At 37.7% G+C, this 27,984-nt stretch overlaps 1 protein-coding gene and 1 long non-coding RNA gene across 16 annotated transcripts in view; one reads left to right on the forward strand and one right to left on the reverse strand.

Moving 5' to 3' along the window:
- The window catches only part of IKZF2 (IKAROS family zinc finger 2), a 178,915-nt gene extending 168,432 nt beyond the window's left edge, over positions 1-10,483 (reverse strand). For 2 of the 14 annotated variants that reach the window (XM_060411259.1, XM_060411254.1), the window contains exons 1-4: positions 10,340-10,483; positions 8,366-8,469; positions 6,816-6,864; positions 5,915-6,019 (exon numbers count right to left, since the gene is read on the reverse strand). In XM_060411259.1, the coding sequence (XP_060267242.1) occupies positions 5,915-6,019; positions 6,816-6,849 (139 nt within the window). In that variant the 5' untranslated portion in view covers positions 6,850-6,864; positions 8,366-8,469; positions 10,340-10,483. Of the gene's footprint in view, positions 1-5,684; positions 5,876-5,914; positions 6,020-6,815; positions 6,865-8,365; positions 8,631-9,631; positions 9,829-10,339 lie in introns of those variants that run through there. The other 12 variants (XM_060411256.1, XM_042244194.2, XM_060411260.1 and 9 more) reach the window with 8 other exon arrangements.
- On the forward strand, positions 10,114-27,771 carry LOC121818520 (uncharacterized). 2 transcript variants are annotated; one of them, XR_009599641.1, is made up of 2 exons: positions 10,114-10,638; positions 13,937-27,771. It is a non-coding gene; the product is annotated as an uncharacterized LOC121818520 (long non-coding RNA). The 2 variants fall into 2 exon arrangements; XR_009599640.1 differs by having other exon boundaries at positions 10,114-10,428.
- The last annotated feature ends 213 nt before the right edge of the window (positions 27,772-27,984 follow it).

Below are 27,984 nucleotides of genomic sequence, written 5' to 3' on the forward strand. Positions count from 1 at the left end.
GGAGGACAAGAATAGTATATCATTCACCTCTGAATCTAGCCTACAGTGCTGACACATAAAAGACTGCCTACAAATATTTGTCAAATTAATCAGCTAGAACAATATAGCAACGTGTCAAATGCCTATAAGTGATAATTATATTTTAAGTTGATCTCAAATTTAAAACACCTAAACTATTACCCTCAAAATGCACAATTAACAACAATCTGGCCTACAGCTTGATCAGGTATCATCAAATGAGAATTTATGGTTCTACCACAAGCAACAAATGAGGTGAAATTTTAGATACAGATTTTCAAAGAAAAAAAAACTGATTCTAGATATGGCTAGGTTACTCTATTCTTAATAACTGGTATCTTTACAGTACTGAAGCCCAATAAAAAAAAAAAATTCTGCCATACAGACGAACTCTACTTCTTTCTAATCCAAATCTTCACAGATCCTTTAAATAACAGAGGGGTTTTTTTCCTGCCAGTTTTACCCTAAATTATTAGAAATGCCTATTTCCGTTCCATGGACCTCTGTAGTAAAATGGAAACAGCAAAAGACCTGAATTTCAAATAAAGATAGATTTGAAAGAAGCTTTCTTATGAATCATGGACTGGTGCAAAAGTAACGTGCCTGCTCTGAGTGTTAGAGCAGTGATTATTTATTAGATGTTAGCATGTGCCAGGAAGTGTGCTAAGTATTTTGTATATATTGCCCCATTTAAACCTCACAACAGTCCATTGAGGATTGTTTATCCCCATGCTACAGGAAACTGGAGCTCAGAGATGTGAAGTAAGATGACTGAGATCACACAGCAAATCAGTGGCAAAGCAAGAATTCTAACAAGGCCGTGTATAACTCCAAAGCCCATATTTTTAATCACCTGCAATCGATTACTTCTAAGCCTCAGTTTTCGGTATTATAAAGTGGAGTATCCTCACAGAGCTGTTGTGGAGAGTAAGTGAAATAAGAGGGATGTACTTAGTATATAGCACTAGGCATCCTATATATACTCAATAAATTATACTCCTCTTCTCTTTCTCACTCCAGTGCGATTAAGCATTTATAATAAGGAAAAATAGTTCCTAAATACTCTTTATCTATTTCAACAGAGATTCCTGAGCCTGATTAATTCATAAAATGAAACTACTACCAGATCACTAAGTATAAAATATACTTACATCTATTCATATAAACAGATACAAAGGAAAAACGCAAAGAAAAACAACACAGTCTACCTCATTTTAGGACTGTCACACAGCTACTAATCTTTTAGAACATTATAAAATCAAAATATATTGATATTCAAAGTAAGGAGAGAAAAGCATGGGACCCAGAGATCTGAATTCCTGACAGCTTAAAGGAAGAGTCCCAAAATGTCCCTAACCAATCATGTTACACTGTTTTCAGTGTATTTTCATTGGAGAAGACAAATTTAGACAAAGATAGAGGCAATAAACAACACTTCTACAGTGAGCTATTTTGTTTCTCCAAGACAGACATTTATTCTTATTTCAAAGCAGGCTTAAAAGATGGGTAGTAGGCAGAATGAGGAGCAAAGGGAAAAAAAATACAGCAATTTTGCTGTTAATTCCCTGCTCATATATACTTCCTTTAGTTCCTTTCTTTTTTTCTCTCTTTTGGTACATGGCCATGACACCACTGATAGCTATAAAGAAATCAAGTCAAACTTTTAAAAAATATTTTCTAACAAGTAAAAACTAAATGTAAGGTATGTTGCGTATATATACACAAAACTAAGTACTACAATTGAAAAACAGAATGAGCTTTTTACATCAAGTCCATCTGGTGTTATATTAGGGTGTGTCCTGTGGAAATCCAACCAAGGGTGACTGCCAAGCTAAGCTACAGAAGACAACTCAGAAAGCTGGTGAGTCTCAAGATACAAGCCATATTTTTAAAAGTGCATTAGAGCATCTACTTAACAAGATTATCTGTTATCACTCCACCCTCATAATAACCCTATTTTACTCCTGTAATACTGTTTTTGTCACTAAAACATGGGTCAGTTGTGGACATGGTGGGCACCCTGAGATAATGACATTTTACAGATATCAGTGATATAACTAACCCACAAGGTAGTATCAGTGTCCCAATCCGGACAACTTCATCCTTTTCCTAAGGAACCTTAGAAGACAACTGATTTCTTCAAGCCTCCATTTCCACACAGGAAAAATAGAAACCATAATATACTTACACTTCACAAGGTTCTAAAAATGGAAACCAGCTAAGAAAAAAAAAAAAAAATGAATGTGAAGCACTCCGAAAAGAATAAACTAGATTCGCTGACCTGATTATTGGTAAGAGTCTTGTAAAACTAGAATTACTACTTCTTCCAATTCCATACATGCCACTTGCCCATCAAACTGACTGATAAATGGTATTGACTGCAAAGTGGATCCATGTAAAGGTTTTAAAGTAATAGGAAAAAAATTTGTGTCACAACGCACTTTCACACCATTAGCTATCTCCAAGGAAAATTTATTTACTGGCATTATAAAAGTAGACAATGATAAGGAAAATAGGATTAATTACAATTTTTTGAACCTTGAAACCCTTTCAAAATACTCAGCAGCAGTTACAGAATAATCTGAAACCAATACGGAAACAAGTATATAAGAATTGGAAATGAGCTAACCCAGAGACAGAAGGAATCACAAAATAAAGTCTCATCCGATGGGCCGAAATACAATATGGATTATTTTTATATTGTTCTGTCTGAGTTGTCTGTCTCAGATTCTTAACTTCCAGATTCTATTTTTAAAATCACTTAACACTGTGTATTTCCAGTAGCCATCAAGGCACAGACTGTCATCCCTGACACAGGAGACTGTCAGCAGACTCAATATGTACACTAATGATCTCAGGCAACAATGTCCCATCTTCTTATCAAAGAGATCCTCATTCTAGAAGAAAAAGTCCAAATTTCTCTAAGAAAATTCACTCGAAAACATAGGAAGTAGTCATTACAAAATGTTAGTTCACGAATACCTCTCACATCTTTTTCAGATTATCTTACATGCTGAATTTTAAAACCAAAGACTGTCAGGCATTATACATTTTTAGTTCTCTCCCAAGTCACTGATGCTGTCTTCTAGCACTGTCAAATAATGATAGCTGCTGTCATTACTTTTTATACAATAGCTGGCAGCAAGTTGCACAGGTACCCTTCATCTTAGAATAGTCGTCAAATAACCCAAACAAACGACTATGACCTCAGAATACAACTGACGACTCTCCTACAGTGAAAATAAGTGGGTTCTCACATGGCAGTGTTACTTTACTGCTAGGACGTTAGTTATCTCATAAAAATCAAAGATACTATTTCTCTTATCTTTTTAAACTGTTTTAAAATAACTTTTCACCTCTTACACATGTACTCCTGTCCCCGCCTTACTGCTACGGAGCCTATCTTATTCTATCTATAAAGGTTTTCACATTTACTTTCAGCTCTAATACTTTCAATCAAAATTGCAATTCTGTTTCTGGAAGTCACAGCCCTTTAGGAAGACTATTTGAAAATATTAAAGAAATGTGGATAATAAATAAGATCGTTCCCTAGAATAAAGTCAGCAATGCATATAAAGAGATTTAGGTAAACTAGTGATCTCGGCCACAAGTGATTTGCCAAGTCGCAAATGTACAAATCATTATCCCAAGTCACAGAAAAACATCTGAGTGACCAACTACAGGTTTCTTATTCTAATTAACAGACAAGAGTCCCTCTCTAGTGCTATTTGCTTTGCCAATCTAAAATGCTGATATTCTCCTAGATCTAAAAGAGAGGAAAAATGGGTATCTTCTCCATCTAACACCTAAGTGGGTAACCTAGATACTGTAAATAGAGGCTATGTAAAGGCTGCGACAGACAGCTCTGAAGTGAGAGCCAAAATATTTAACCTGCAACTCTTTGGAAAAGAACATGAAAACACATGTAGCTTAGCCAAAAACTCTACTAAGATGGAATTGCCACAGGCTAGTAAGTTAAAAAAAAGAAGAAACAAAAACAAAACCTCTTTACCAAACATAATTTTACTGTTGTTGGGTGAGAAAAACTCAAATGTCAAAAGCACAGTTCTTATTTGTCCAAACTGATCATGTCTACAACTCTGCAATGTTTATTCAAAATAAATGAGTGAACTGCCTTTTAGAAAGGATTACTTCAAAACCAAAATCAAATTCACAAATAAAGGATCTAATTAACCAATTAACAAGCATTTTCCTGCTGATATTCTAGTGGTGGCTCAGGGATAACAAAGTCTGATTACCTATTATTACCTACCCCTTATCCTCAACGTTTCTAAAGACGATATAAGCTAAATATTAAGCTAACAGAAACTGCATATCAATCTATCTTTATGCTTTAGGAAATTAAATGAAAATTATCTGAAAAATAAAAATCTATATTGCCAAGGACCTAGTCACATTAAATGTTAAAATGTAAAAATTATACTCCCTATATTACAACAGTATGTAACTTTTATCAAATAGTCAACTAGCAAAAAAATTAATGCTACAAGATCCATTACAAGAGATTAGCACTATAATTTAATATGCACTCCCTTACTATTAATTTTTCTTCCTATGTGATAAAGGAATTTCAGTGATTGCTTCTAGAATGAAATCTTCCTAGGAAGTAATTCCCATTAATAAAAACAAAGAAAACTTTTTAAAAAGTAAAGCAAGTTCATACAGCTCAAACTTTCAAGTCAATAGCTAGAGTCGCTTAAAGATAACAAACTGCAAAACATATTTACCGGTACTCTATATACTGTTGCTTATAATTCAGAAGGCTTAACTACCTATGAAGCTAGTAACTTTACAACAAACTCAAGTTTTGAAAGCTATAAGAGGGAAGTGGAAAGAAAAATTTGTTCTCTCAAGATAATCAGAATTAACATATTAAGAATATGCTTATAATTCATCATATGATTCAGTTTTCTTGTTATTAAATCTTCTGTAAAAAGAAAAGAAATGGCTTTCCTTCACATGTCACCCAAATAGAAAGCTTTTAAATTAAATTGCATTTAGATGGAAGTCAGATGTCCTTTCTATATAAGAATATAACACATATCAGAAGTAAAAGGGAAACAGATTTCAAATTAAGTTTAAGTAGGAGTAATAAAGCATGTGCACTTGACAACTTATGAAGCATCATAATTAAGAGAAAACAAACCAAATCCTTAATAAAGTATTTATCTTCTGTCACCGACAGCATGCAAGTTGCTTTTTTATTACACAAAAACAATGTTTGCTATATCTTGATATAAAGAATGACTCTTTATCAAAAAGAGTAGCCAAAACTATTCCAGCAAGTTCAAAATATCCTTCCAAATTTTCTCAGTTCTTTTCTGACAGCCTAAAACAAAATGCTTTCACTTTGTCAGAGAAATGGATGTAAATGAGTTCTACAAATTTTCAGTCACATATTACTTCCAGTGCTTTAGAGGAGAAACTTTCATGTTTTCTTAAAAAAGCAACTAACTCTACGATTCTACCACTAATGTATTAGCTTTGTGCCAAGGCAATAGAAGATAACTTTTTCCTTTTCCTTTTTTTTTTTTTTTTTACTATGAAGTAACATGTTTCCATATTTTTTCACTCAACAACAAAAAATAAATTGTCATAAACCTGGCAAAACAAAAGAATAACCAGCAAAGCCTAACATTTCTTACCTGATACAGGTAAGCACCAGCTCCCAAATGCCACCTTGGGATAGTTCAGACTAGTAAGGAGGCTCATGTTTTATGATACCAAAATGAACAGGAATAAATCTGTGTTGTTCTTTCTTTAGCAAAATCTATAGCAGCAGCTACACCACAATGTGAGTGGACCCTACAGACCTAACAAATTCAAGTCTATCACTAGAGAAATAGGAAAAAAAAATCATAAAATGAAGACTTACTGCTTGTCATGTGACTTGGTGAGGCATGCTGTCCATTGGGTGTGCTTGAGGTGAGGTCAATTGCCATATTGGAGTGCTCCCTTTCAGGTGAAAGCTCATTGTCACCTGTTTTCACAAAATAAAATATTTTGGTCTCTATTCACTGTCACCTAAAATCTAATTACCAACTTTGTAATCATATATGCAAAGCATGCATAGTCTTGAAATTTTAATGAAGTACTTTTTTTCCTCAAAAAATTATAAGGAAAAGTTTAGAAATATATAATAAATGAATGAAATGATGAAAAGCCACAGCCAGCACACAATAAAACATTTACAAAATTTCACTACCACATTCATCTTAATTGTAAAATAAGGACAAATGGAGTAGTTAATTTCTAAAGTATCTTCTATTTGAAAAAAATTTTCCTTTAACATCTAACTTAATCATTAAGCACCCGGTATTTTTAATGAGTATTTTCAAAACGTTGGTCAGAGAGTTGGATGTTTGAGAGTTTGCTAAAAAAAAAAAAAAGTCAACTGAAGTGAGCTAATTCTCTTTCATATCATGTGTCTGAAAAATTAGATTACAGAGTACTAAATATTTAGTAGATGCCATATTAGTAGACATATATGTAACCTAACCTAGTCTAAACTTCAGTGAAAAAAATCAAGTAGGAAAGTTTTGATCTGCTAAACTATTACTGACTTAAATAATAGCCTTAATATGGCAAGTATGTATCTATAGTTCCTTGTTATTTCACTTTCCTGCTGTTTTCTCAAACTCATTCACAAGGTGAAACTGTGAACAGGCAGTAAGAGTATACAATTCTTGATAAAAATTTCCAATTCAGAAGTTAAAATACAGGTAACAAACATGCTTTTATTTACCAATAACAGATGAATGAAAATGAATACTTACACGTTATATAGCCATCAATAGCCTCTGTTTCCATAGTCAACGTGCAGTGCTGCAATACAAAAGATTATACCCTTAACACAAGGATTCCTTTCAGTCTCTGCCATTAAATGCTTAACTTATTTGAAGCTCCAAGCAGTTAGCCCACGTTGCTGCGGCTGCAACCTGTGCCCAAGAAACATACTATGGTGTACTGCATGTGCTCATTTGCAAGTCACTGAACTCTTTCTGCAAATGATCTGATTCCTGCTGGAGATAGGATAGGAAAGATAAGTGTGCTGTGAGATGGGCTGTATCAAGAAAGTAATGACTCTTTTCATCAGAATTTACTCCGTTTAGAGGGAAAAGAAGAGGAAGGGGATACACCTCAAATGTGCCCGCTTTAACTGGGACTGAAGTATTTTACCATTCACTACTTCCTACAATCAAGCTGCAGTCTGAGGACTTTCCGAGTATACAGATAGCTCTATTCACAATTGTTGCAAGTTGGTTCATCATGTTCTAAGGGAGGGGGGAGGACAAACAAACAGAGGAAAAACAAAACAAAACAAAACAACTTCGTGCCCAAGTACCTCTGGAAGGTTTCTGCAGCAGTTACCCAACTGCCAGGCTTGTATTGACATTTTAGCCAGCCCCAAGTTCTGTGTGAGCACCTGTTCAATATAACCTTAATTTACTGCCAGACCATGGTTGGCTACTAATGCCGAGCCTACTTAATACATTCCAATTTGAAAAAATTCATACACTTTTTGCTGTGGGGAAGGGGATCACTTTTGTAAAGTTTGGGGGATAATTTTCATGCACCAATGACACAAAACAAGAACTTACTTCTCAGAAACAAAAATAAACTGTATGAGATGACACCCCCTAGCTTTGATTCCACATAATGAAAAGATCGATAAGCTAACTGTATTCTTTGAAGAAAAAAGTTTAAAGAATTGACATGTCCTGAGATGATTTTTACTTATTTTTTTTTCCTTTGGCCCTGGTCCTTTTTGCCTTTAGTTTCAAAAACTCTCACTGCACCAGCAGCTAAATTATTCACAATGAGCCATTTCTGTATTGATCGCCAAGTATATTTAGCCCTGGCTCCTGGAATTTCTCCATTACTTACTGGAAAACAGGCAGCTTCACTTCTTGTCTCCAAAACCACTTCCCTTCTCCCTCCCCTCCCCTTCTTCACCACCACCCTCCCTACCAACCACCCCCCCCAAAAAAAAACTTTTCTTCTTTATGGAATAATCAGATCAAATTCCCAACTCAGTCACTACACAGCACTTAAATTTCAACCTGCTGTACTGTTACCAAATTCTTTCAAATTATGATTACATAAGGCTTTAAAGAAAGGCATCCATAAAGTTTAAAAGGGGAGCAGTTTCTTCGGATATTTTACAAATGAGTTTATCTCTTTAAAAATGTACACATTTAACACACACATATTAAGAAAGAAACGTCAGGGAGAAGCGAAAGAAGTCTGCCCCATCAATGAAAAGACTATTAACCCTCAGAGAAGGAAAGAAAGAAAAGGAGAAAGAGAAACGAAATGTACATACAAAAGAAATTGTCCTTTGATTAAAAAAGATTCATCACCATTTCCAGCTCTGTCGGGAGATCTCAGCTTCTTCTAACCCCTCAAAGAGGAGGTGACAATGTCGTGCTGAAGATAAACGGAGAGAGAAAGAAAGAAGTTTTTTGTGTTTCCCCCTTCTCTCTTTCCCTTCCTTGCCCCTTCCAAGCCAAGCCCCCTGCAGAGTTCAAGGCGAGGAGGAAGGAAAAGCACTTTACAGGTGGGTCATTCCGAGCCCAAATCCAGCAAACAGATCGGCTGATAAACAAAACCAAGAAATGAGAGAGAAGGAACACCCCCCTTCTCCTCCACCACCACCTCCTCCTCCTTCACCCCTCCCCCTCGTCCCTTTGGGATGGTCTAGTAGGAAAAGTCACTCAGGAATGGCACCACGTACTTTCAGGAAAGAGGAAAAAAAAAGAGAGAGAGAGAGGTCAGTCAGTGCTACAGCAATGCGATTAACAAGAAGAGAAAAAACTTGATCCACCGGTTCCTTAAGAATCGACCAAAAGCTAAGACAAGAAAACTGAAAGAAGGGGAGGGGGGGTGGATAGGGGAGGGACAGTCAGGGGGAACCCAGCAAAGAACCTAGGCCAACTTCACAGGACTGTTTTTCGTCCTTAGCAAAATAGTAATAATAAATTAAATCTTAAGTCCATCTCTTTTGCCCACACCAGAACCTGTCAAAGTGATTTAACTGCTGCCTTTTTACGTGTCATACCAGCTTGTTTTTGTTGTTTAATTCCAACAGGATTTGGATATTCCCTTATACCTGGGATAGATACACAGCTGCAATTTATCCCAAGCTACCCCACCTTTCTTGGAATTCAAGTTAAAACAAAGCAAAACAAGTCCAAATCCATGACAGCTATAGAGATGAGAACTGATTAATCGATTAACATCCCAGAAACAGATTACAAGCAAGGGACGATAAATTAAGGCAGAAGACATCATCTTCAACCCGATTCCCTGAGCGTCCTTTACAGAAATCATTACCCTAATCATAACCACAATGCATCCCTCCCAGAGAAAAAATATATATAGTATCTATATCTTATTATTACTGGTTAACAGCAACAAGTCATTTGATCACATCACGGTGCAAAACGAGATGCTATATAATTAAACTTAACTTTGAAAACACTCCCCCCACCTTGCAAATCAGATACACATATTATATATAATCTATGAATCAGAAGACAAATAAAACAAGAGCTGTTCTTCACCACGCAAAAGCCAAGCGGAGATTTACCTCAGCAGTGCATGCAGTAAAATAATCCCATCACCCTTTTGTTTGTGTTTACTGTTAGTGTGTCCTCTCTCTTTCTTTCTTTCCTGTGCCTAACGTGTGTTTGTGCACTGCAGTTGGTGGTGGAAACTAAGGCAGTGGATCTGTAGCTAAGGGTAATCCTGTTTTTACTTCCTCCATCTTCAGCGAGAAGCAGGGTTAGCCCGGGACAGCTGGTCAAACCCCGAGAAACCGATCCGCCGGAGCCAGAGCACATCTCCCCCGCCGGCCGGGCTCGCGCAGACGCCCGCGGGCGGAGGGCGGGCTGGCGGCGGGCGGCGGGGCTCTGGGCGCGGGCGGACGTGCGCGCGCGCGCGTGTGCGGGGCCGGGGCGCTTGTGCCTGTGTGTGCGTGTGTGTGTGGGGGGGTATATGTGTGTGTGTGTGCGCGGGCTGGCGAGGCGCGTGTGCGCGTCTCTGAGCGCTGGGCCGCTCGGCGCGCTCGGCAATCGATTACAGGACAAGTGCTGCCCCGGCGGCTCCGCGACGCGCTCCCTCCCTCTCGCCCACCCGCGCGCCGGGCCGCGTCGCCCCTGGCCGGGCGCCCCCGGACGGCGGACCCCGCCCCCCAAGCCCGGGCCGTGTCGGGGGCGGGGGGACCAGGTAACCCGCGGCCGAGAGTGCCCCGGCAGCCTCCCCCATCCACTCCTCCCCGAGTCGTAATAGATCTCACGTTTTCTGCCGGCTCGAAAGGAAGAATTGCAGCGACCAGGGGAGGTTCATTTCGGCCTCGTGAAGTTTTCTTTCAAACTGGGATTTGTGGTGAGGCCGGGCGAAGGGCGCGGGACCGAGATCTAGGCGCGCAACGCGGAGCTCTGGGCTCGGCGTCCTGGCCGGAGTCTGGGTTTGCGCGTGGACCCACCCACTCAGCTTCGCAATAAACTGCGGTGCGATTTCAGAAACCGGCGCCCGACCGACCCGGACTCGGAGCAGGAGAGGGGTCCTGGGGAATGGATTGAGCAGGAAAGTCAGGTCTGAGATGCAGGTCAACTATTACTATTTTGAAAGTGCTTTACCGTGCAAGTTTAAAATTAGAGTCTCTACTTGCTTTTTCTCCCCCGGGCGTGTGGCACATCGACCACAGTCAAAGGAATGAACGGGTGAGGGTCTAAAAAGTTGTTAGGAGTAAAGTGTTGTCTCTCAGTGTCGTCAGTTAGCTATAGCGCAGCTTTTGTATTTGGGAAGAACTTCTGTGAATCGTCATGAGAAGAAAAAAACAAAAACCAAAAACGTTCTTTCTACAAACAGTCGCGTGTAGCATCTTTCTTGACCACAGTTGCAAAAAGAGGGAATAGAGACTTCTATAATTAAAGGGAAAAGGAAAATGAAAGGAGCTGAAAATACTGAACTGTGTAGTCTGGGTGGCTTAAGTTTGAAAACACGTGAAATTTTCAGCACTGCCAAACAGCATTTCTGAGAAACCATATCACAGATTGTGTAGAAAATCAATGCTGAAAGAGTAGGAGCAGGCGCTGTACTCCTACTCCTTTGAAGAATCCCAGAAATAGTTGCTGAGGTTTTTCTTTTTTTCCCCTCTGCTGAGGGAAGAGAAATGATACATTGAAAATAAAATCGTCAACTGTATCTTAAGCATCACTGTATATCTGGGAAATTTTGGATAATGTCTTTAGATTCGGAGACTGGGAAGGAATTTTTTTCATACTGATACACACTAAATCATGGACATCCTGTGACTTGTATAAACTTTATATAATATTTTTAATGAATTACTTTTTTAAAGTTTACTTCATTTGTTGGATTTATTAAACAGCTGTACCAAGAAGCTTATTTTTTAAATCATGGGAAATGGTGGTTGGTGCTGTGCTGCAAACAAGAATAAGCAGTTTTCATTGGCGACCAAATCATTTGGGCTCAGGCTAACAACACCTTTTAAGACGATTTTAAGAACAGCTGTGAGTTATGTGATGGTAAAGCAGGTTTTTGGTGTATTTTTTTAACCTGTCAATTATCTAAATGAAAGTGATTTTCCTAAAGTTATATTTGGGAAAGACCATAGAACTCCACAAATCATTCTAATCATCCAAATAGCAAAAATTTTAATCTTAAATTATCATACAAGATTGAAATGTTCATAATATATAAAATTCCCAGTATACAAAGGGTAACAAATTTCTAGACTAACCCGAAGTATTGAAAGTTGTGGAGGTCCTTAGAAAAGATGAATTAAAACATGTTCAGAATTAAGATGAAGTGTCTGGATAGTTTAAGCAATTTAATTCTGTAGTAGAAGTGGATTCGTTGTGAAGTTCTAAGGAATCATCTTCAAGTTCCCCAAAGCCACCACAGCTGATACAGTCTTTGCCCCTGGCTCATTAGAGCTTAATTTAGCTCCCTTGAAAGCCTATCCTTCTCCTGAGTTACTTTCATTGGCTTCCTAATCACCAGAGGCACACTCTCTCCCTCTAGTGGCTAAGTATTCAGACACTTGACATTTGATGGCCCTGTCTCCCCAAGGATGGGGGATTTGGGTAGGAGGCAGTGATTCCCAAATTTTAAAATGGCAAAGATCTCATGGTCACTTGTGAGAATTAGATCATTTGGGGAAACTTCCCTCTTAACATCCGATGTTCCTTTCTCATTTGAAGATCATGGTATATCAAACTCATGCCAAAGAAGTCAAGATTATGTTTACATACAAAGACTAGGGTTCCGTTTCATCCTTTGCAGTCAAATAATCCTGGCTCTGAAACTCAACAATTCCACTTTGGGAAGGAAAAGAAAGAAAGTGAAGTCTCTCAGTCATGTCCTACTCTTTGTGACCCCCATGGACTGTAGCCTGCCAGGCTCCTCCATCCATGGAATTTTCCAGGCAAGGATACTGGAATGGGTTGCCATTTCCTTCTCCAGGGACTGAAACCTTTGTATAAACTAGAAATTCCCTTTGTTCACAGTTTTTCTCAACATTGTCTGTGTAGGTCAAAGGATATCTATATTTCCAGCCTTTGCCATAACTGCACACGTTTTTAAAGTACTTTTATAGTTATACTTTGCACAAAAATGTATCCTAAGAAAGTACAGTAGTATGTTCATTGGCTACTATATCCAGTTGGATAAATTTTCACTTTGGGGGCGGGTTGAGGAGTTAGGGAGAAAACGTACCCCACCCCCACCATTTTTCATATAGCTAGTTCTTTGTCCTCCCTTCTATCCCATCCTTTGAAACTCCCTCCAGACACTGATCCCTGTCTTACACTGGCATATTTCTTTCATTATACATTGTGTAAATGTTACTCATTTGTTGAGTTTTTAAAAGAAAATCTCTGCCCCCGCCTCCCGCTAGAATGTCATCTTTTTAAGGACAGAGATTATGTCTGTCCTGCTAACTGTTGTTTTCTCAGAATTAGCACAGGATTTGACAGGAGTTAGTACTCAGTAATTATTAAATGGTTGAATATGGAGCTAGCCCCATACTCGCCTAGCTTCCTTGTGTTAATCTGTTTTTAAGGGCCAAAAAGTATACAAGATCAAAAATACACTCTTAATTCCATAAATAATTTGATCAATTCTTGGCTCATAAGTCATGTTACAAATAACGTTAACAGGTCGACTCTGTCTTATGACCCATGTGAAGAATGTGGATACCTTAGTAGATAATATAAAGTTTTACACGTATGAATAGCAAAATTGGTTAAAATAATTTTGAGTAAAATACATTTATATGACCTCTCTGTTTCATAAATTATTTCATGTTAATACCTGATAGTTCATAAACCAAACTATCAAAGAATGCAACAGATTTAATTCTATAATTACTAAGTACAGTTAGCAAAGAACATTTTTAAAAGGTAGAGTGGATTAAGGGTGGTTACATCATGAGATATTGATATTGTTCTCTTCATAGAATTAATTTTGTCTGTTTTAGATTTAAAAGTCCTAGTACCCTTTAAAAGAATTAGAATAAAAGTTCATTTTTGTTTATTCAAGCAATTAACTTTATGTTTTTAAGTTTGGGTTTTATTTTTAGCAGAGGGAAGAAAGGGACAATTTGAAACAGTGCAGTCTTTCCTAAGATCAAAGAAGACATTTTTGGAAACCAATTATATACTGATTTTTTTGTGGTTGTTTAGTTGGTTTTATTGTGGTAGATATAGAACATAATCAACCAGAGAAGGTGCCCTAAAATTATTTGAATTCCTGAAAAAGTTAAGTTTGCCGAGCACACACAGGCACAGTGTTTTAAATCTGATTGCTTGTTTTATTTTGTCAGGTGGTGGTGTACTCTTTGAAGTTTTGTTCTCTTTTTAAGCAGGATATGGAACAATGGTCTCACTTTCTCCTGTCGACCTAGATTGGCACTATGAAGAAGCAAGGAAGCCATAAATGGAACCATAGTTTCACAGAAGACATCCTAAGATCAAATCCATTTCATAAGTAATGTGTGGTAATGTCTTCCAACTTTGCCTCTGTGACCACAGTGATGGTCTGGGGTCTGTCCTGCTGGCATGTGAGTCCCACATGGTAGGGGTCTTCTCATTCCATTCACCTTGAACAGTAGTTTCTTTCAACAGTTCTTGAGAGTGTCACTTTGCAGTTTGATAAGGCTCTTGTGCAAATACCCATGTCCCTAGAAAAGGTAACATTATGACTTAAATTCACAGTCCAGTAGAATATCAGATTTCTTCTAGAAAGCACATTTTGATTTCGAGCAGGTGAGAAGCTATCTCTATCCCAAATGAGAATTATAAATCGTGGGAGTTAAACTAAGACCAACGGGATAAGACAGGAGAGATTTCTGGGGAAAAGAAAATGAAAGTATACATTTCTAAATATGTCATTAAAAACTTCCATAATTGCTTTAAAATGTAGATGTGTTCAGCATTTGAAGAAATGAGTACCATCAGTGCAAAAAATGAAGGAACTTTGGACAAGTGCGGATAGATGACGCTTGTAACACAATTCCAACAGGCATGGGGAAGAAGATTCTTCTAGCAAGTCATGAAATTATCGAACAAAGAAAGTATATTGAGGTTATTGGAAACCTCCAATTAAAATATTAGTACACGGAAATAAAAAGATGATTCAAATTTTGAAGACACAGCTCATGAATGGAGGATAACAGTAACAGGAGAATACATTGTCTCAGGAGCATTACTTTAGATACAGAATAATAAACACCCTCTGAGTGTAAGAGGAAAATAAAAAGTGATCATTTGACTTTGGAATTGGAAGGTGAACATAGGGCCAACTAGCCTAGAGATCTATAGCATCAATAGTTGGATTCTGCTGGAGATATTCACAGTCTAAAGCAAAGTGATGGCAGGTTGCATCTCAAGAGAAATATTTGGTAGTCAAACCATTGCCAATAAGCATATGATCCTTATTTTTTTAATACTGTGAAAAGCTCACAGAATTATATGCCTGGTGTTTGTGAGAAGCCTCAGCTCTTTGTAAAATTGTTTCACGGTCTAGCAAAGTTTAATCACAGGTTTAAATAATCCTGTATGTATGTGTGCATGCTCAGTTCTGTTCGACTCTTTGTGACCCATGGAACTGTGGCCTGCCAGGCTCCTCTGTCCATGGAATTTTCCAGGCAAGAATACTAGACTGGGTTGCCATTTCCTCCTCCAGGGTTCCTTCCTGACCCAGGGGTTGAACCCAAGTCTCAGGTCTCCCACATTGGTAGGCAGATTCTTTACCACTGCGTTACCTGAGAACCCTCCAGACAATCCTGTATCCATGGAAGAAAGTAGCACTCATTAGCAATAGAAAGTGTAGGAAAGAATCCAGGGATTCAGCCTTCCTCTTTTTATAGCCAGATGGTGGCAACCTAGGGAATTAAGAGCCTTACAGGGATGGGTATGGGAAGCCTTTTCCTCCCTGATGAATCTGAAAGAGGGCCTGAGGTATGGAAGGAGGGAACTGAATCAAAGTCACTCTCAGGTAGTAAAGTCAAATGTCATCTAGTTTTCATGGCTTGTGGTTTAGAGAAAGGTTAGCTCAAAATAGAGGCTAGTTTGGCATTCTAAAATGTCCCAAGACATGAAATATGAAGATGAGAATAGCACCATCAGAATCTCTCCCCCAGCAGCTCTACTCAAGCTTCTGTACCTTTAATAAAGGTATAGAAAATTTGACGTCATGGTGAGGTGCTAGACACCAGGGAAAGTCCCACTTAGTAGACTAAGGATATCATCAAATGTCCTATAACCGTATTCCAGAAACTGCTTCACTGGAAAACTGTCTTTCAAGTGTACTATTTTTGAGAAATAAATCTTCATGCAGAATTTACAGCACTTTATTTTTTATTATATTTTTTATTCTACCTTGTTCTGCTGCTGCTGCTAAGTCGCTTCAGTCATGTCCGACTCTGTGCGACCCCATAGATGGCAGCCCACCAGGCTCCCCTGTCCCTGGGATTCTCCAGGCAAGAACACTGGAGTGGGTTGCCATTTCCTTCTCCAATGCATGAAAGTGAAAAGTGAAGGTGAAGTCGCTTAGTTGTGCCCGACTCTTAGCGACCCCATGGACCACAGCCCACCAGGCTCCTCCGTCCATGGGATTTTCCAGGCAAGAGTACTGGAGTGGGGTGCCATTGCCTTCTCTGCTGTCTTGTTCTAGACTGATTTAAAGTGGCTTATAAGGATATATATTTATATAATTTATATAATTGTATGTACTCAATTTATATAATTGCATGTGCTCAGTTGCTCATTCATGTCTGACTCTTTGCAACCCCCATGGACTGTAACTTACCAGGCTCCTCTGTCCATGGAATTTTCCAGGCAAGAATACTGGAGTAGGTTGCCATTTCTTCTTTAGGGGATCTTCCCAAACCAGGGAATGAACCCACATCTCTTGCATTGCCTGTTTTGGCAAGTGGATCCTTTAACAATAACACCATATATTTACATTTATATAATTAGTAAATTATACATAGTATTATATTTACATATATGATATTAAATTTAGAGGTACAAGAAGAAAATAAAACATGTGAAAACATAAAGTGAGAATAGTACTAAAGCTACATATAATTCCCATGTAAACATTTCCGTAAGTCAGGCCACAAACTGTGTAGCTTTCTAGCAGCCAACTCAAAACCAAAACTAAGCAGCAAACAAGGTACTCAGGTACATTTTTCATGACACCTGTGATAAAAACAGCAATTATTCAGCAACAGTACTATTATTTGTGGTTCTAATAAAAAGAATATAATGTAATGCAGTACTTTAAATTGATGATTCAACTAATCTCAACAAAATTGGGGTACCACTGGGACTAAGAAAGCCATAGGTATTGTTGTTGTCACTATAAGCATTTATTTTATGCCAGGCATCATAAGCCCCACAGTCAGAGGGGTAATACTGGCTGCATATTTCTTATGAAGAAATTGAAGCTTGGAGACATTATTATCTAGGCCAGAGCCCTACAATGTCAGAGCTGGACTTAAAAATGTGTTTTAAGTTCTAGAAACTGCATGGTAATTACCAGTATGCTATTCTGTCTCCTTAATAACTAAATATATTTATTAATCATACAAGCCTGTTTCTGTAGTTAAATCCAGCCCATTTAGTAACCCACTGTCTGACACTGAAACATTTGAAAGGAAAACTGAATGTCTACGATGTTCTTAGGAGGTTATTCAAATGTGGTGCCAGCATAGAATTCTACCAAAACCAGTGCCTAGTTGTGTGTGAAACAGAACTTTTTTGACATCTAATACTTTAGCATCAGATATTCATGGGTACTTACCTTGAGCTCTTCTGAACAAGCAAAGACAAGAGAACCACTGAGGATGAATTAAAGGATAACTACTCTCTGAATTGACTAAAGAGATATAGACAAGAACTTAAATTCCGGATCACCAAGCATATTTGCACATTTTGTTTCAAAGGGGTCATTTCTGATTTATAGCACCAAGAAACAGAGGCATCAAACTCCTCCCTTTTGTAGACTCACTTCACCTATATGTGCAAAGAATAAAGGAGTTTTTGTGGTGAACTTTGTGATTTTAAATAGTTATGGTGTTCTTCCATGACATTTTAAATTTCAAGAAACAGGTTTTGTCTCAGTAGAGAGCAGCTCTCAGTTTATAGTAAAGATCAATTTGGACATTTTGCTAGGACCCGTTAAGTGAAGCCTGTGAGAATAGAATTTTTATTTCTGTTGTAATCTACAAATACAGTGAATATTGGAGTAGATGGATAAAACTATACTATTTTAATTAGGTTTTTTTTCTATCCCAGTTTGCATAGGTGTAAAAGTTATACATCTGTTCTCTCACTAGGAAGGTTTGTTTCCCTAAACATCAAAAAGAAATAATACTTTTATTGAGGGAAATTTGCTTTAGGGCATTTTGAATAACCTGCCCTAATCCAGAAGAGCTTCCCCAAACATTATGGAATAGCCAACAAATGGAATGAACAAGGGGTCTGATATCTTCATAATATATTCTTAGAAATAATTTAACATTTCCTAATATTTACATTAGGTTTCCCTGGTGGCTCGGTGGTAAAGAATCCACCTGCCAAGCAGGAGGTGCCAATTCAATCCTTGAGTTGGAAGATCCCCTCGAGAAAGAAATGGCAACCTATTCCAGTATTCTTGCCTGAGAAATCCCTTTGGACAGAGGAGCCTAGTGGGCTACAGTCCATTGGGTCCCAGAAGAGTCAGACACAACTTAGCAGCTAAACAAGAACAATGGTATTTATGCTAGAGGATGAAGGCTTAACAGAAAGCTAGTTAAATATTTAACCAAACCATTGAACCTAGACAGCAAAAATTTTAAGTGGTTATCTTTTTCACAATGTAATATGAATTTGAGAAGAGAACCTTACTCTGAAGTCTTTGGGAAGATTGCCTTCAGAGGTCATTCCTGAGGTGCAGGTGGACAGTACAGGCTCTGAGACCTGGTACCATTAGGCAAATTATCATACACAGAGGCCCTTAAAGCAAGTTCAAAACCAACGTTAGCAACTTTGTGATATTTTCACTCTTCATGTCATTTTCCTATATGGCAAGGAAAGACTTGGCAGTTATGTTTTTCTTTATGAATAAATGATGTTTCTTGGATTTTGTACAGCCATGTATTATGAGTTTAGGCATTTTTAGTTAATAGTGCACCTATGAACTTGAATTTCTGCAACCCCACAAGGCTAAAGGCCAGACCCTGAACAGTGAAGCTCCCTAAGGTCATACCACTGTGTACATGACTCTTGTCCTTTGGCCAGATTTCTCTTCTGACCCCTGAGAATATTATAGGCTCATTCTTTGGCTTCTTTTAGAACCTCAATGGATATTTGGCTTCAAACAGGCCAGCTTGCTTATGGAGATTTGTGAGGGACAGCAGTATTTTTGAGATAAGCTGTCTAAATGGAACCATTCAGAGGTCTGAGATGGAATCTGAGAAATCTGAGAAAGAGAGAGAAAGAAATTAACTACAACAGATGCTGCCTGTAGTGATGACAGCAAAGAACAGATCAGAGTTGAGAGAATAAGTGAGGGAGAGAAGCTGTATGGAGCAGGAATGTCCCTGAATTTGGCTATAAAAGGAAAGGCAGAGGCTAGTAGCTGGAGGACAATGTGTAGTAGAGGAAAGTTTGGTTTTTTGTGTAAGACATCAGCATCCCTCAGTGCTGATGAGAAGCTGTCAATAGCAATTTAGAGATTGAAGATAGAAGCAAATTGATGAAGTTCCTGAGGAGACAGAAAAAAAAAATAATAACCTAGAGCACAAGTGAAATAATTAGTTCCTGATAAGGAGGAGATAACCTCTGTACTTAAGCAAGAAAGGATGGATGCAGATGCAAGTAAGTTTGTTAGTTGACATAACGGGGAGTTGGGGAGGGTTTGAAGAAGATATCAGTGTTTTTTATTAAGAGTGAAAGAAAAAGTGACTGTATTCCAAGTTTTAAGAAAACAGTGAATAAGCTTGGAATAGGTTGCTGCAAAGAATATGGGAGAGACTAACTTTAAAAAAGTATGGAAAATTGATGGGTGAAATAGAGGAACCAGTTGAGGCTGGTGACCACAAGTAAGCCACCAGCGTGCTCCATTCTGTAACAATAGCCGGTCTCACAGCCCAGGTATAATCTGGAAACAAAATGAGCCACAGTGTGTGTCCAGTGTAGAAACTGCACCAGGTAGGGAGCTGGGAGACTGATCTTTGGTTAAAAGAAATAGATTGAAATGATGAACGATTGAGCTATACAGCGAAGAATACTAATAGGTCAGGTACTGACCAAGAGTGAAGTAGAGCAATACAGAGACCTTGCATTCCATTGGGGTTGAATAACTTGTGTAAGAGGGAATTCTGAGTGACACTTAGGTAAGTACAGAGGACTGGGAAGAGAAATTTGGTATCTCTGCAGAGGACGAGACAGCAGGATCCAGACTGGAGGTTGAGAGTCCTGACCTCCAGAATGTGGATTATGAGAAAAGTGACAGGATAATCAGGAGATTATCTTGGGTCTTGGGAGAACAGGAAGATACTGAACTAGTCTTTGAAGAATGAGTCCCCAGGAGGCAGCTGATAAATTACAGCAAGGGAGAGAGGCAGTGAAGAGCAGCAGAAGGAGCATCAGAGGAAATGGAAATTATCGTTAGGGTGACCGTGGCATCTAGTTTGCCCATAATAACCCTGATTTACACCTGTGATCCTGACACAGTTATTAATAGTGCTATATTTTACTCTTAAAAGTGTCCTTGTTTCTATGTGAAGTAACATGTTCCCCCTGCCTTAAAGGGGAGTAGTAGCCCCAAGGAAAGGTTCTTTCATTTAGGAAATAAATTATGTTTAAATAAGTGAGAAAATATAATGTGTATTTGCTTATTTGTTTTTTGTTTGTTTGTTTGTTTCCTTTGTTTGAAAGAAGAGTTCCAAAGACTATATAAGAAAGATTTGGAAGGAGATGAAGTAGTGTGTAGTCACATATGGATGTGAGAGTAGTCATGTATGGATCTGAGAGTTGGGCTATAAAGAAAGCTGAGTGCTGAAAAATTGATGCTTTTGAACTGTGGTGTTGGAGAAGACTCAAAAGTCCCTTGGACTGCAAGGATATCAAACCAGTCAATCCTAAAGGAAATCAGTCCTGAATATTCATTGGAAGGACTGATGCTGAAGCTGAAACTACAATACTTTGACCTGATGCAAAGAACGGACTCACTGGAAAAGACCCTGATGCTGGGAAAAATTAAAGGTGGGAGAAGGGGACGACAGAGGATGAGATGGTTGGATGGCATCACTCAATAGACATGAGTTTGAGTAGGCTCCAGGAGTCTGTGATGGACAGGGAAGCTGGGCAGTCCATGGGGTCGCAGAGAGTTGTACACGACTGAGTGACTGAACTGAACTGAAGTGAAGTAATGGGGCATTGAATCAGAGGAGAGGAGATACCAAATACTGATAGTATTTGAACTGAGAGTACAAAAGAAATGTGTTGATCACTGGAGCTCCCATCTCCATTTCAATTTATTACCAACTTTCTGACCCCTTTAAACTGGAATCAGATGAACAATGAGGCCTTTGAAGGTTAAATATGCCTGTTATTATCTATATTTTAATTTTTTGGCCAGAGATTGTAGCAGTTCTTGTTTTACAAGATGAAAGATTCCAATAACAAACAGTTAACATTATCCAAGTTCCTACAGATCATTGTCATAAAATGACCACGTTTAGATGATAGCTTGCTGATATTAATACTTGCACTTATGTTTCAAGCACTCTTTCCTCTGAACTTTGACAGATTTGGCTTTTTCTCTGCCAACTCAATTGCATTGCTTCCTTCAAAATCAGGGTAAGAAAACAAGGCAGCTTAAGGCCTCTGGATCACATAAAGCCTGGTTTATTCACCAAAGTCAGTGGATTTTGCCAAGCATTATACACTGAGAGCTGATGGCAAAAGGATAAGAGAAAATAAGTCAGATGACAATACCAAAAATCAAATAGAAATGAACAGTCTTGATAAAAGCAAAATATTCTTGTCTGTTTCTTGTCACAGCCATAGGCCAAAATGTGCCTTCAAAGACCAACATAACATGTAATCAAATAGAATTGAAGATTCTTTTCTTAAAAAAAAAAAAAAAGCAGTTTTGCTTTAACTAAAAACAGAAATCTCCATTACAGATTATGAAAAGGAGACCTTTAAGTCAATGAGATAATTTGTATTTAAGTCTACAAATAATATAGGATAATAGAATTGAGACATAAAGCTTGCCAGTGTAACTTATGGAAATATAGATAAAGCCATTTCCCTGAGCTATAGATATTCTTCAGTCATCTTGGTAAATATACAAGTTAAAATGAGTGGGATTTTTCACTTTCTAAAAATGTTCATTTTAATTTACAAATAGACTGTCCATAGGAATGCTTAATGTAGAAAGCATGCAGCATTGATTTAAAATATGAATCATTTATTTAAAAATCTATGCAATTTTTCAGAATTACCTCATAAAAAATCAGTCTCACTGCCTAAAACTGTGATTCACAAACTTGTTTTCTGTTTCTAAGCCATCCATGTGGCTTTGAAATATTTTCCTATGTAGCTATGTCTTTCATTGCATGAGAAAATTCAAAGCTGGATTACCCATTGCTCTCCTTAGCTTCCCACTCCATTCTAAATGAATATCAGAGTATTAGAAGTGGTGTAGAGGTTCAAAAAATGTTTCTTATAACAGTGTCTTTCAAATTCAGGTTGCAACCCATTAAGTTCAGTTCAGTCACTCAGTCGTGTCTGACTCTTTGTGACCCCGTGAACTGCAGCACGCCAGGCCTCCCTGTCCATCAACTCCCAGAGTCCACCCAAACCTATGTTCATTGAGTCGGTGATGCCATCCAACCATCTCATCCTCTGTCGTCCCCTTCTCCCCACTCCCTCAATCTTTCCCAGCATCAGGGTCTTTTCCAATGAGTCAGCTCTTGGCATCAGGTGGCCAAAGTATTGGAGTCTCAGCTTCAACATCAGTCCTTCCAATGAACACCCAGGACTGATCTCCTGAGTGTTATAACCAGCATTTTTTTAAGAAATGAAATAGAATGGAACAGTGACAGAGGTTCTGGTGCTACTGAAGGAAAGAATGAATGCCTTGAAAAGGTCAAAATTAACTGAGAGCTGAGATTAAAAGCACATAAGTATATGTGCTTTTATCATTAAATACTAGAAGCAGTTAAGATCTCTGGTTTCAGGTGAGCTTTCCACTTAGTTTAACCACGTCTTATCTTAAGTGTTTGATAGGAGTCACTGCTAGTCTTCCGTAATTTTTTGATTTGTCAACTGGAAAACAGAAGTTCTGTTCAAGACTGATTTCTGGTTACTGTTGCAGTCTCTCAGTTGTGTCAGACTCTTTGCAGACCCATGAATTTCAGCATACCAGGCTTCTCTGTCCTTCACTATCTCCTGGAGTTTGCTCAAACTCAGGTCCATTGAGTCAGTGATGCTGTTCGAAGCTGATGATTGGTTGATCCTCCAATACTTCCTAAAAGAATTTAAACTCAAATCTAGAGAACAATAAGATGAAATCGTATGTGTAACATGAAAGAAAGCAAAGGGGAAAGAAAAAAAAATTGGGGGGGATCCAAAAAGCTGCAGTTGAACACAAAACATACTTCTGAATTCATAGTAATCAGGCAAAAGAGGAAACATGCTATAGATGACATAGTCCTAATTATCTAGGAAGCTGTGGAATCAGCAGCCCAAACACAGTACATTTCCCAGTTCAGTGCTCCAAGATAAACTGGACCCTGCTGATAGTGACAGATGTGCCATTGGCGCTACAATGATCCAGTCTTCAACCCGGAAGGCCTAGGGTCAGATCCCAGCTCGTCATTCACAGTGTAACTTAGCAGTTGAAACTGTTTCTTAAACTCAATTTCCTCATCTGTTAAAGTGGATCCTAATGATATAAATTAACTCATAAGGTTCTGGGTTTTTTTTTAATAAGAATTAAATGAAGTAATATTTGTAATTATTCTATGATCAAATTATATGATCAATTCTATGATCAAGGCTGAGACCAGCTCTGCTCCCTGGTAAAGGTTATATTGTGTTTCTTTACTTAATTAAGTAAGCAAGTATTCTGAGTGGCTGTTTTACAAAAGACATTCTGAGTCAGTGCGATTACAGTTAGGACAATTATTAAAATGACATAAAAGCTGACCATTGCTTTGTATCTTATGTTTCTATTGAGTTCCTTCCCAATATTTTATCTCTTTCCATTTTTTAAAAGGAAAATCAGGAAAATAAACATATTCTCTGCCACATCAGTCAGAATACGCATATCTCATGCTTGTTCTTCAAAACATCCTCCTCCTAATAAAATATCTCAGATTCAGACTTTTTTATGTGGACCTCAGCCAACTGAAAACTAGAGCCTCTGTGTCATTGACTTAAAAAACCTCACCTAGCAACAAAGAACCCAACTCAACCATACTCAGGTCTGGGATGAAAAGTTTACAGTTTGCAGATTATCTCCCCCAAAGACTAAAACAGAATCCAGTTTTTGTTTTCTCTTGTTGAGAATCTTTAAGATGGAAAATTTTGACTTGAGCATTTTTAAAGAAATCAAAGACAAAAAAAAAACAAACTGTAGACAAAAGCTTTGTGTATGAAATGACAAAGTATTCACTCACACCTTATGCATAAACTGCTCTAGTTATATTGAATCATTAAACCACATTTTGTATTTGTGTCCTGCATCTATGTTTCTACCATACATTATAAATACACCCTTTGTAATTTCATTTAGGTTAACTTATTTAGGCATCTACTATCAACATCAATAATGTTATCATTTAACTCACAGTAAAATCTATTTTTTCATGCATCCTGAGAAATCTGTATGCAGGTCAAGAAGCAACAGTTAGAACTGGACCTAGAACAACAGACTGGTTCCAAATTGGGAAATGAGTACATCAAGGCTATATATTGTCACCCTGCTTATTTAATTTATATACAGACTACCTCATGAGAAATGCTGGGCTGGATGAAGCACAAGCTGGAATCAAGATTGCTGGAAGAAATATCAACAACCTCAGATATGCAGATGATACCTCCCTTATGGCAGAAAGTGAAGAAGAACTAAAGAGCCTCTTGATGAAAGTGAAAGTGGAGAGTGAAAAAGTTGGCTTAAAACTCAACATTCAGAAAATTAAGATCATGTCATCTGGTCCCATCACTTCATGGCAAATAGATGGGGAAACAATGGAAACAGTGAGAGACTTTATTTTGGGGAGCTCCAAAATCATTGCAGATGGTGATTGCAGCCATGAAATTAAAAGAGGCTTACTCCTTGGAAGAAAAGCTGTGACCAACCTAGACAGCATATTAAAACGGAGAGACATTACTTTGCCAGCAAAGGTCCATCTAGTCAAGGATATGGTTTGCCCAGTAGTCATGTGTGGATGCGGAGAAGGCAATGGCACCCCCACTCCAGCACTCTTACCTGGAAAATCCTATGGATGGAGGAGCCTGGTGGGCTGCAGTCCGTGGGGTCGCTAAGAGTCGGACACGACTGATCGACTTCACTTTCACTTTTCACTTTCATGCACTGGAGAAGGAAATGGCAACCCACTCCAGTGTTCTTGCCTGGAGAATCCCAGGGATGGGGGAGCCTGGTGGGCTGCCGTCTATGGGGTCGCACAGAGTCGGACACGACTGAAGCAACTTAGCAGCAGCAGCAGGAGCATGTGTGGATGTGAGAGTTGGACTATAAAGAAAGCTGAGCTCTGAAGAATTGATGCTTTTGAACTGTGGTTTTGGAGAAGACTCTTGAGAGTCCCTTGGACTGCAAGGAGATCCAACCAGTCCATCCTAAAGGCAATCAGTCCTGAGTATTCGTTGGAAGGACTGATGCTGAAGCTGAAGCTCCAATACTTTGGCCACCTGATGTGAAAAACTGACTCATTTGAAAATACCCTGACACTGGGAAAGATTGAAGGCGGGAGGAAAAGGGGACGACAGAGGATGAGATGGTTGAATGTTATTACCGACTCAATGGACATGAGTTTGAGCAAGCTCTGGGTGTTGGTGATGGACAGGGAAGCCTGTCGTGCTGCAGTTCCTGGAGTCACAAAGAGTCGGACACGACTAAGCGACTGAACTGAACTGAAAATCTATTTTTTCATGCTTCTGCATCTTATCTCCCATAGTATACTAGAGCAATTTTATAGAAAGACTGTCTTTTTCTTTAGAATTCTTATTTCTTGATACAGTGATTTATACACATTTGGTATTATCATTTTTAATAAAAATTATCATAGAGATGAATCCCTCATCAATAACATAGTATAAAATACAATGCTGCCTAATTATTCATTCATTAAAAATCACTTTTAATGCAATTTCCTTTTTCTTTTTCTATTTTCAAATATCTATGCCTTTTAAAAAATTTAGGCCTTTGACTAAATCAACCAAACTATTACTGCCTTTTGCAGTTATTAAATAAACATCTCTTTGTTTCTCCTAAATCTTTGCAGGGTTTAGAAAGAGCCTATCTCTTAAGTGTTTTTAATCCTCTTCTTTAGCGATTGTATTATAGTATTTCAGTTCACACTGTGCACATCTAGCATTGGTGTCCATTTAGAGTACTGTATTCATATTATGTACTTTTTAAAAAGTGAGCTTATGTCTTAAAATAGTGTATGACTTCAATGTGATCACAGAACTAAAACTAGGATTAAAGTCTAGCTTTCAGAAACACCTGTTACTTATTCTCAATTTCTCTTAACTAAGGCTAGAGAACATGGTAAACTTTTAATTTTTAACTTTTATTTATTTTTCTTTCAGGTAATTTTCATATTTTTACCTCTCAGTAAAACTGACAAATTTTCATTTGAATGAAAATAATAAGTTACTTTGGACATTAAATTGAAAGTAAAATTAAATGTATAAGCATATGCTACTTAATAGTAATGCAGATTTATAGCTCGATATATTAATATTTTAGACTTACCTTTTATGTTTTCATTTAAAATATTGTTCTATGGTAGATTTCTTTAAAAGCAATATATTTTCAGAATTGTCAGAATTGTTAGTTCATCTCCTTTCCACTCAGTTCATATCTTTCATTTAGCTACATCAGAATTAAAATTTTTATTGGCAAATCCATGTTGCAAGTTGGATGGAGAGGTTTTCTTTATTGCATGGAGTGAGAACTTTATTATAATTAATTCATTTTTATTATTTAAACTTTGATTAATTCTAAGAAATATTTAAGGTTACTGTGGCAGACTGATTTAAGAATCTGAAGAATTAACTTGGGAGGGTATCAATGACCACCATGGTATAGGATTAAATTTAAAGTGAGATAATGAAAGCACTGTAATATATTTTGACACAACTCATTCGCTTGATATATTATTTATCGTATCTATATATTCCAGGATGTCAAAGTCATAAACTTTGAATATCCTTTTTAAAATCTCTAATAATTGAAGTGAAATTAATTGTGATGTGAAATAATAAAATTGTAAAAAAAAAAAAAAACTATAGCTTGCAGATTATTGTTACTGAGCTTTAATTCTTTACTAAAAGTTGATATGTTGCTACCCATCTCCAAAGACAGAAAAATGTGTTTTAGGAAAATTATCCAGTGGTTCTTATAATAAGAACCAGAAGATTTTTTCAATAGAACTAATAAATATTGCTTACTTTTATAGTTAGCAAAGCAATTTTTATAGAGACTTATCTAGCTAAGTACAATAACAACAATAGAGGAAAAATCAAAATCTCCCTCATTACCTGCTTCTGTAATTGTACATGCAAGTATGCTTGAAGTCTTTGAAAAGAGACATTGTGCAGCTTGAATACTAATTTTGTGAGTACTGTAATTTCACGTCTGCTATCCATGTTCAAGCTGGTTGTGCTCTGAGGAGCAGCTGAAGCTTTATGGAAAACTTTGTAAAACATTCTATTTTGAAGCAGTTCTTTTCCTTTGCATCATGTGCTCTGGGTATTTTTCTTCTTTTGTGTCTTATTTTGAGAACATTTGTATGAAAACAAGATCTTTGTTTCTTACAAGCACATCTGCTCTTGCTGCTTATAGATTACGAGAGTAATCATCCTCTGTGACATCATAAACATTTCCATGGCAACCCATTGGGCTTACTTTTTTTTTTTTTCATATAATAAAAAGTTACAGTCTGTCAGCAGCAGTGAAGTGTTTGTCTCAATACGGATACATAATAACTTCCCAGTTTTCTGCATCCACTGCCTGTGGCCTGTTCATTGCAAAACACCGAAGTTTTCATCTATTGCATTGAATTCCTTAAAGTCCATGACACTGCCAATTCCAGTTATCCACAATTTAGTGAAAGAATAGGATGCTTGAGGAAACAAATTCTGAGTGACCAACTGTATTGTA

Source organism: Ovis aries, chromosome 2, assembly GCF_016772045.2.
Source record: "Ovis aries strain OAR_USU_Benz2616 breed Rambouillet chromosome 2, ARS-UI_Ramb_v3.0, whole genome shotgun sequence".
In the NCBI taxonomy this organism is placed as follows: domain Eukaryota; kingdom Metazoa; phylum Chordata; class Mammalia; order Artiodactyla; family Bovidae; genus Ovis; species Ovis aries.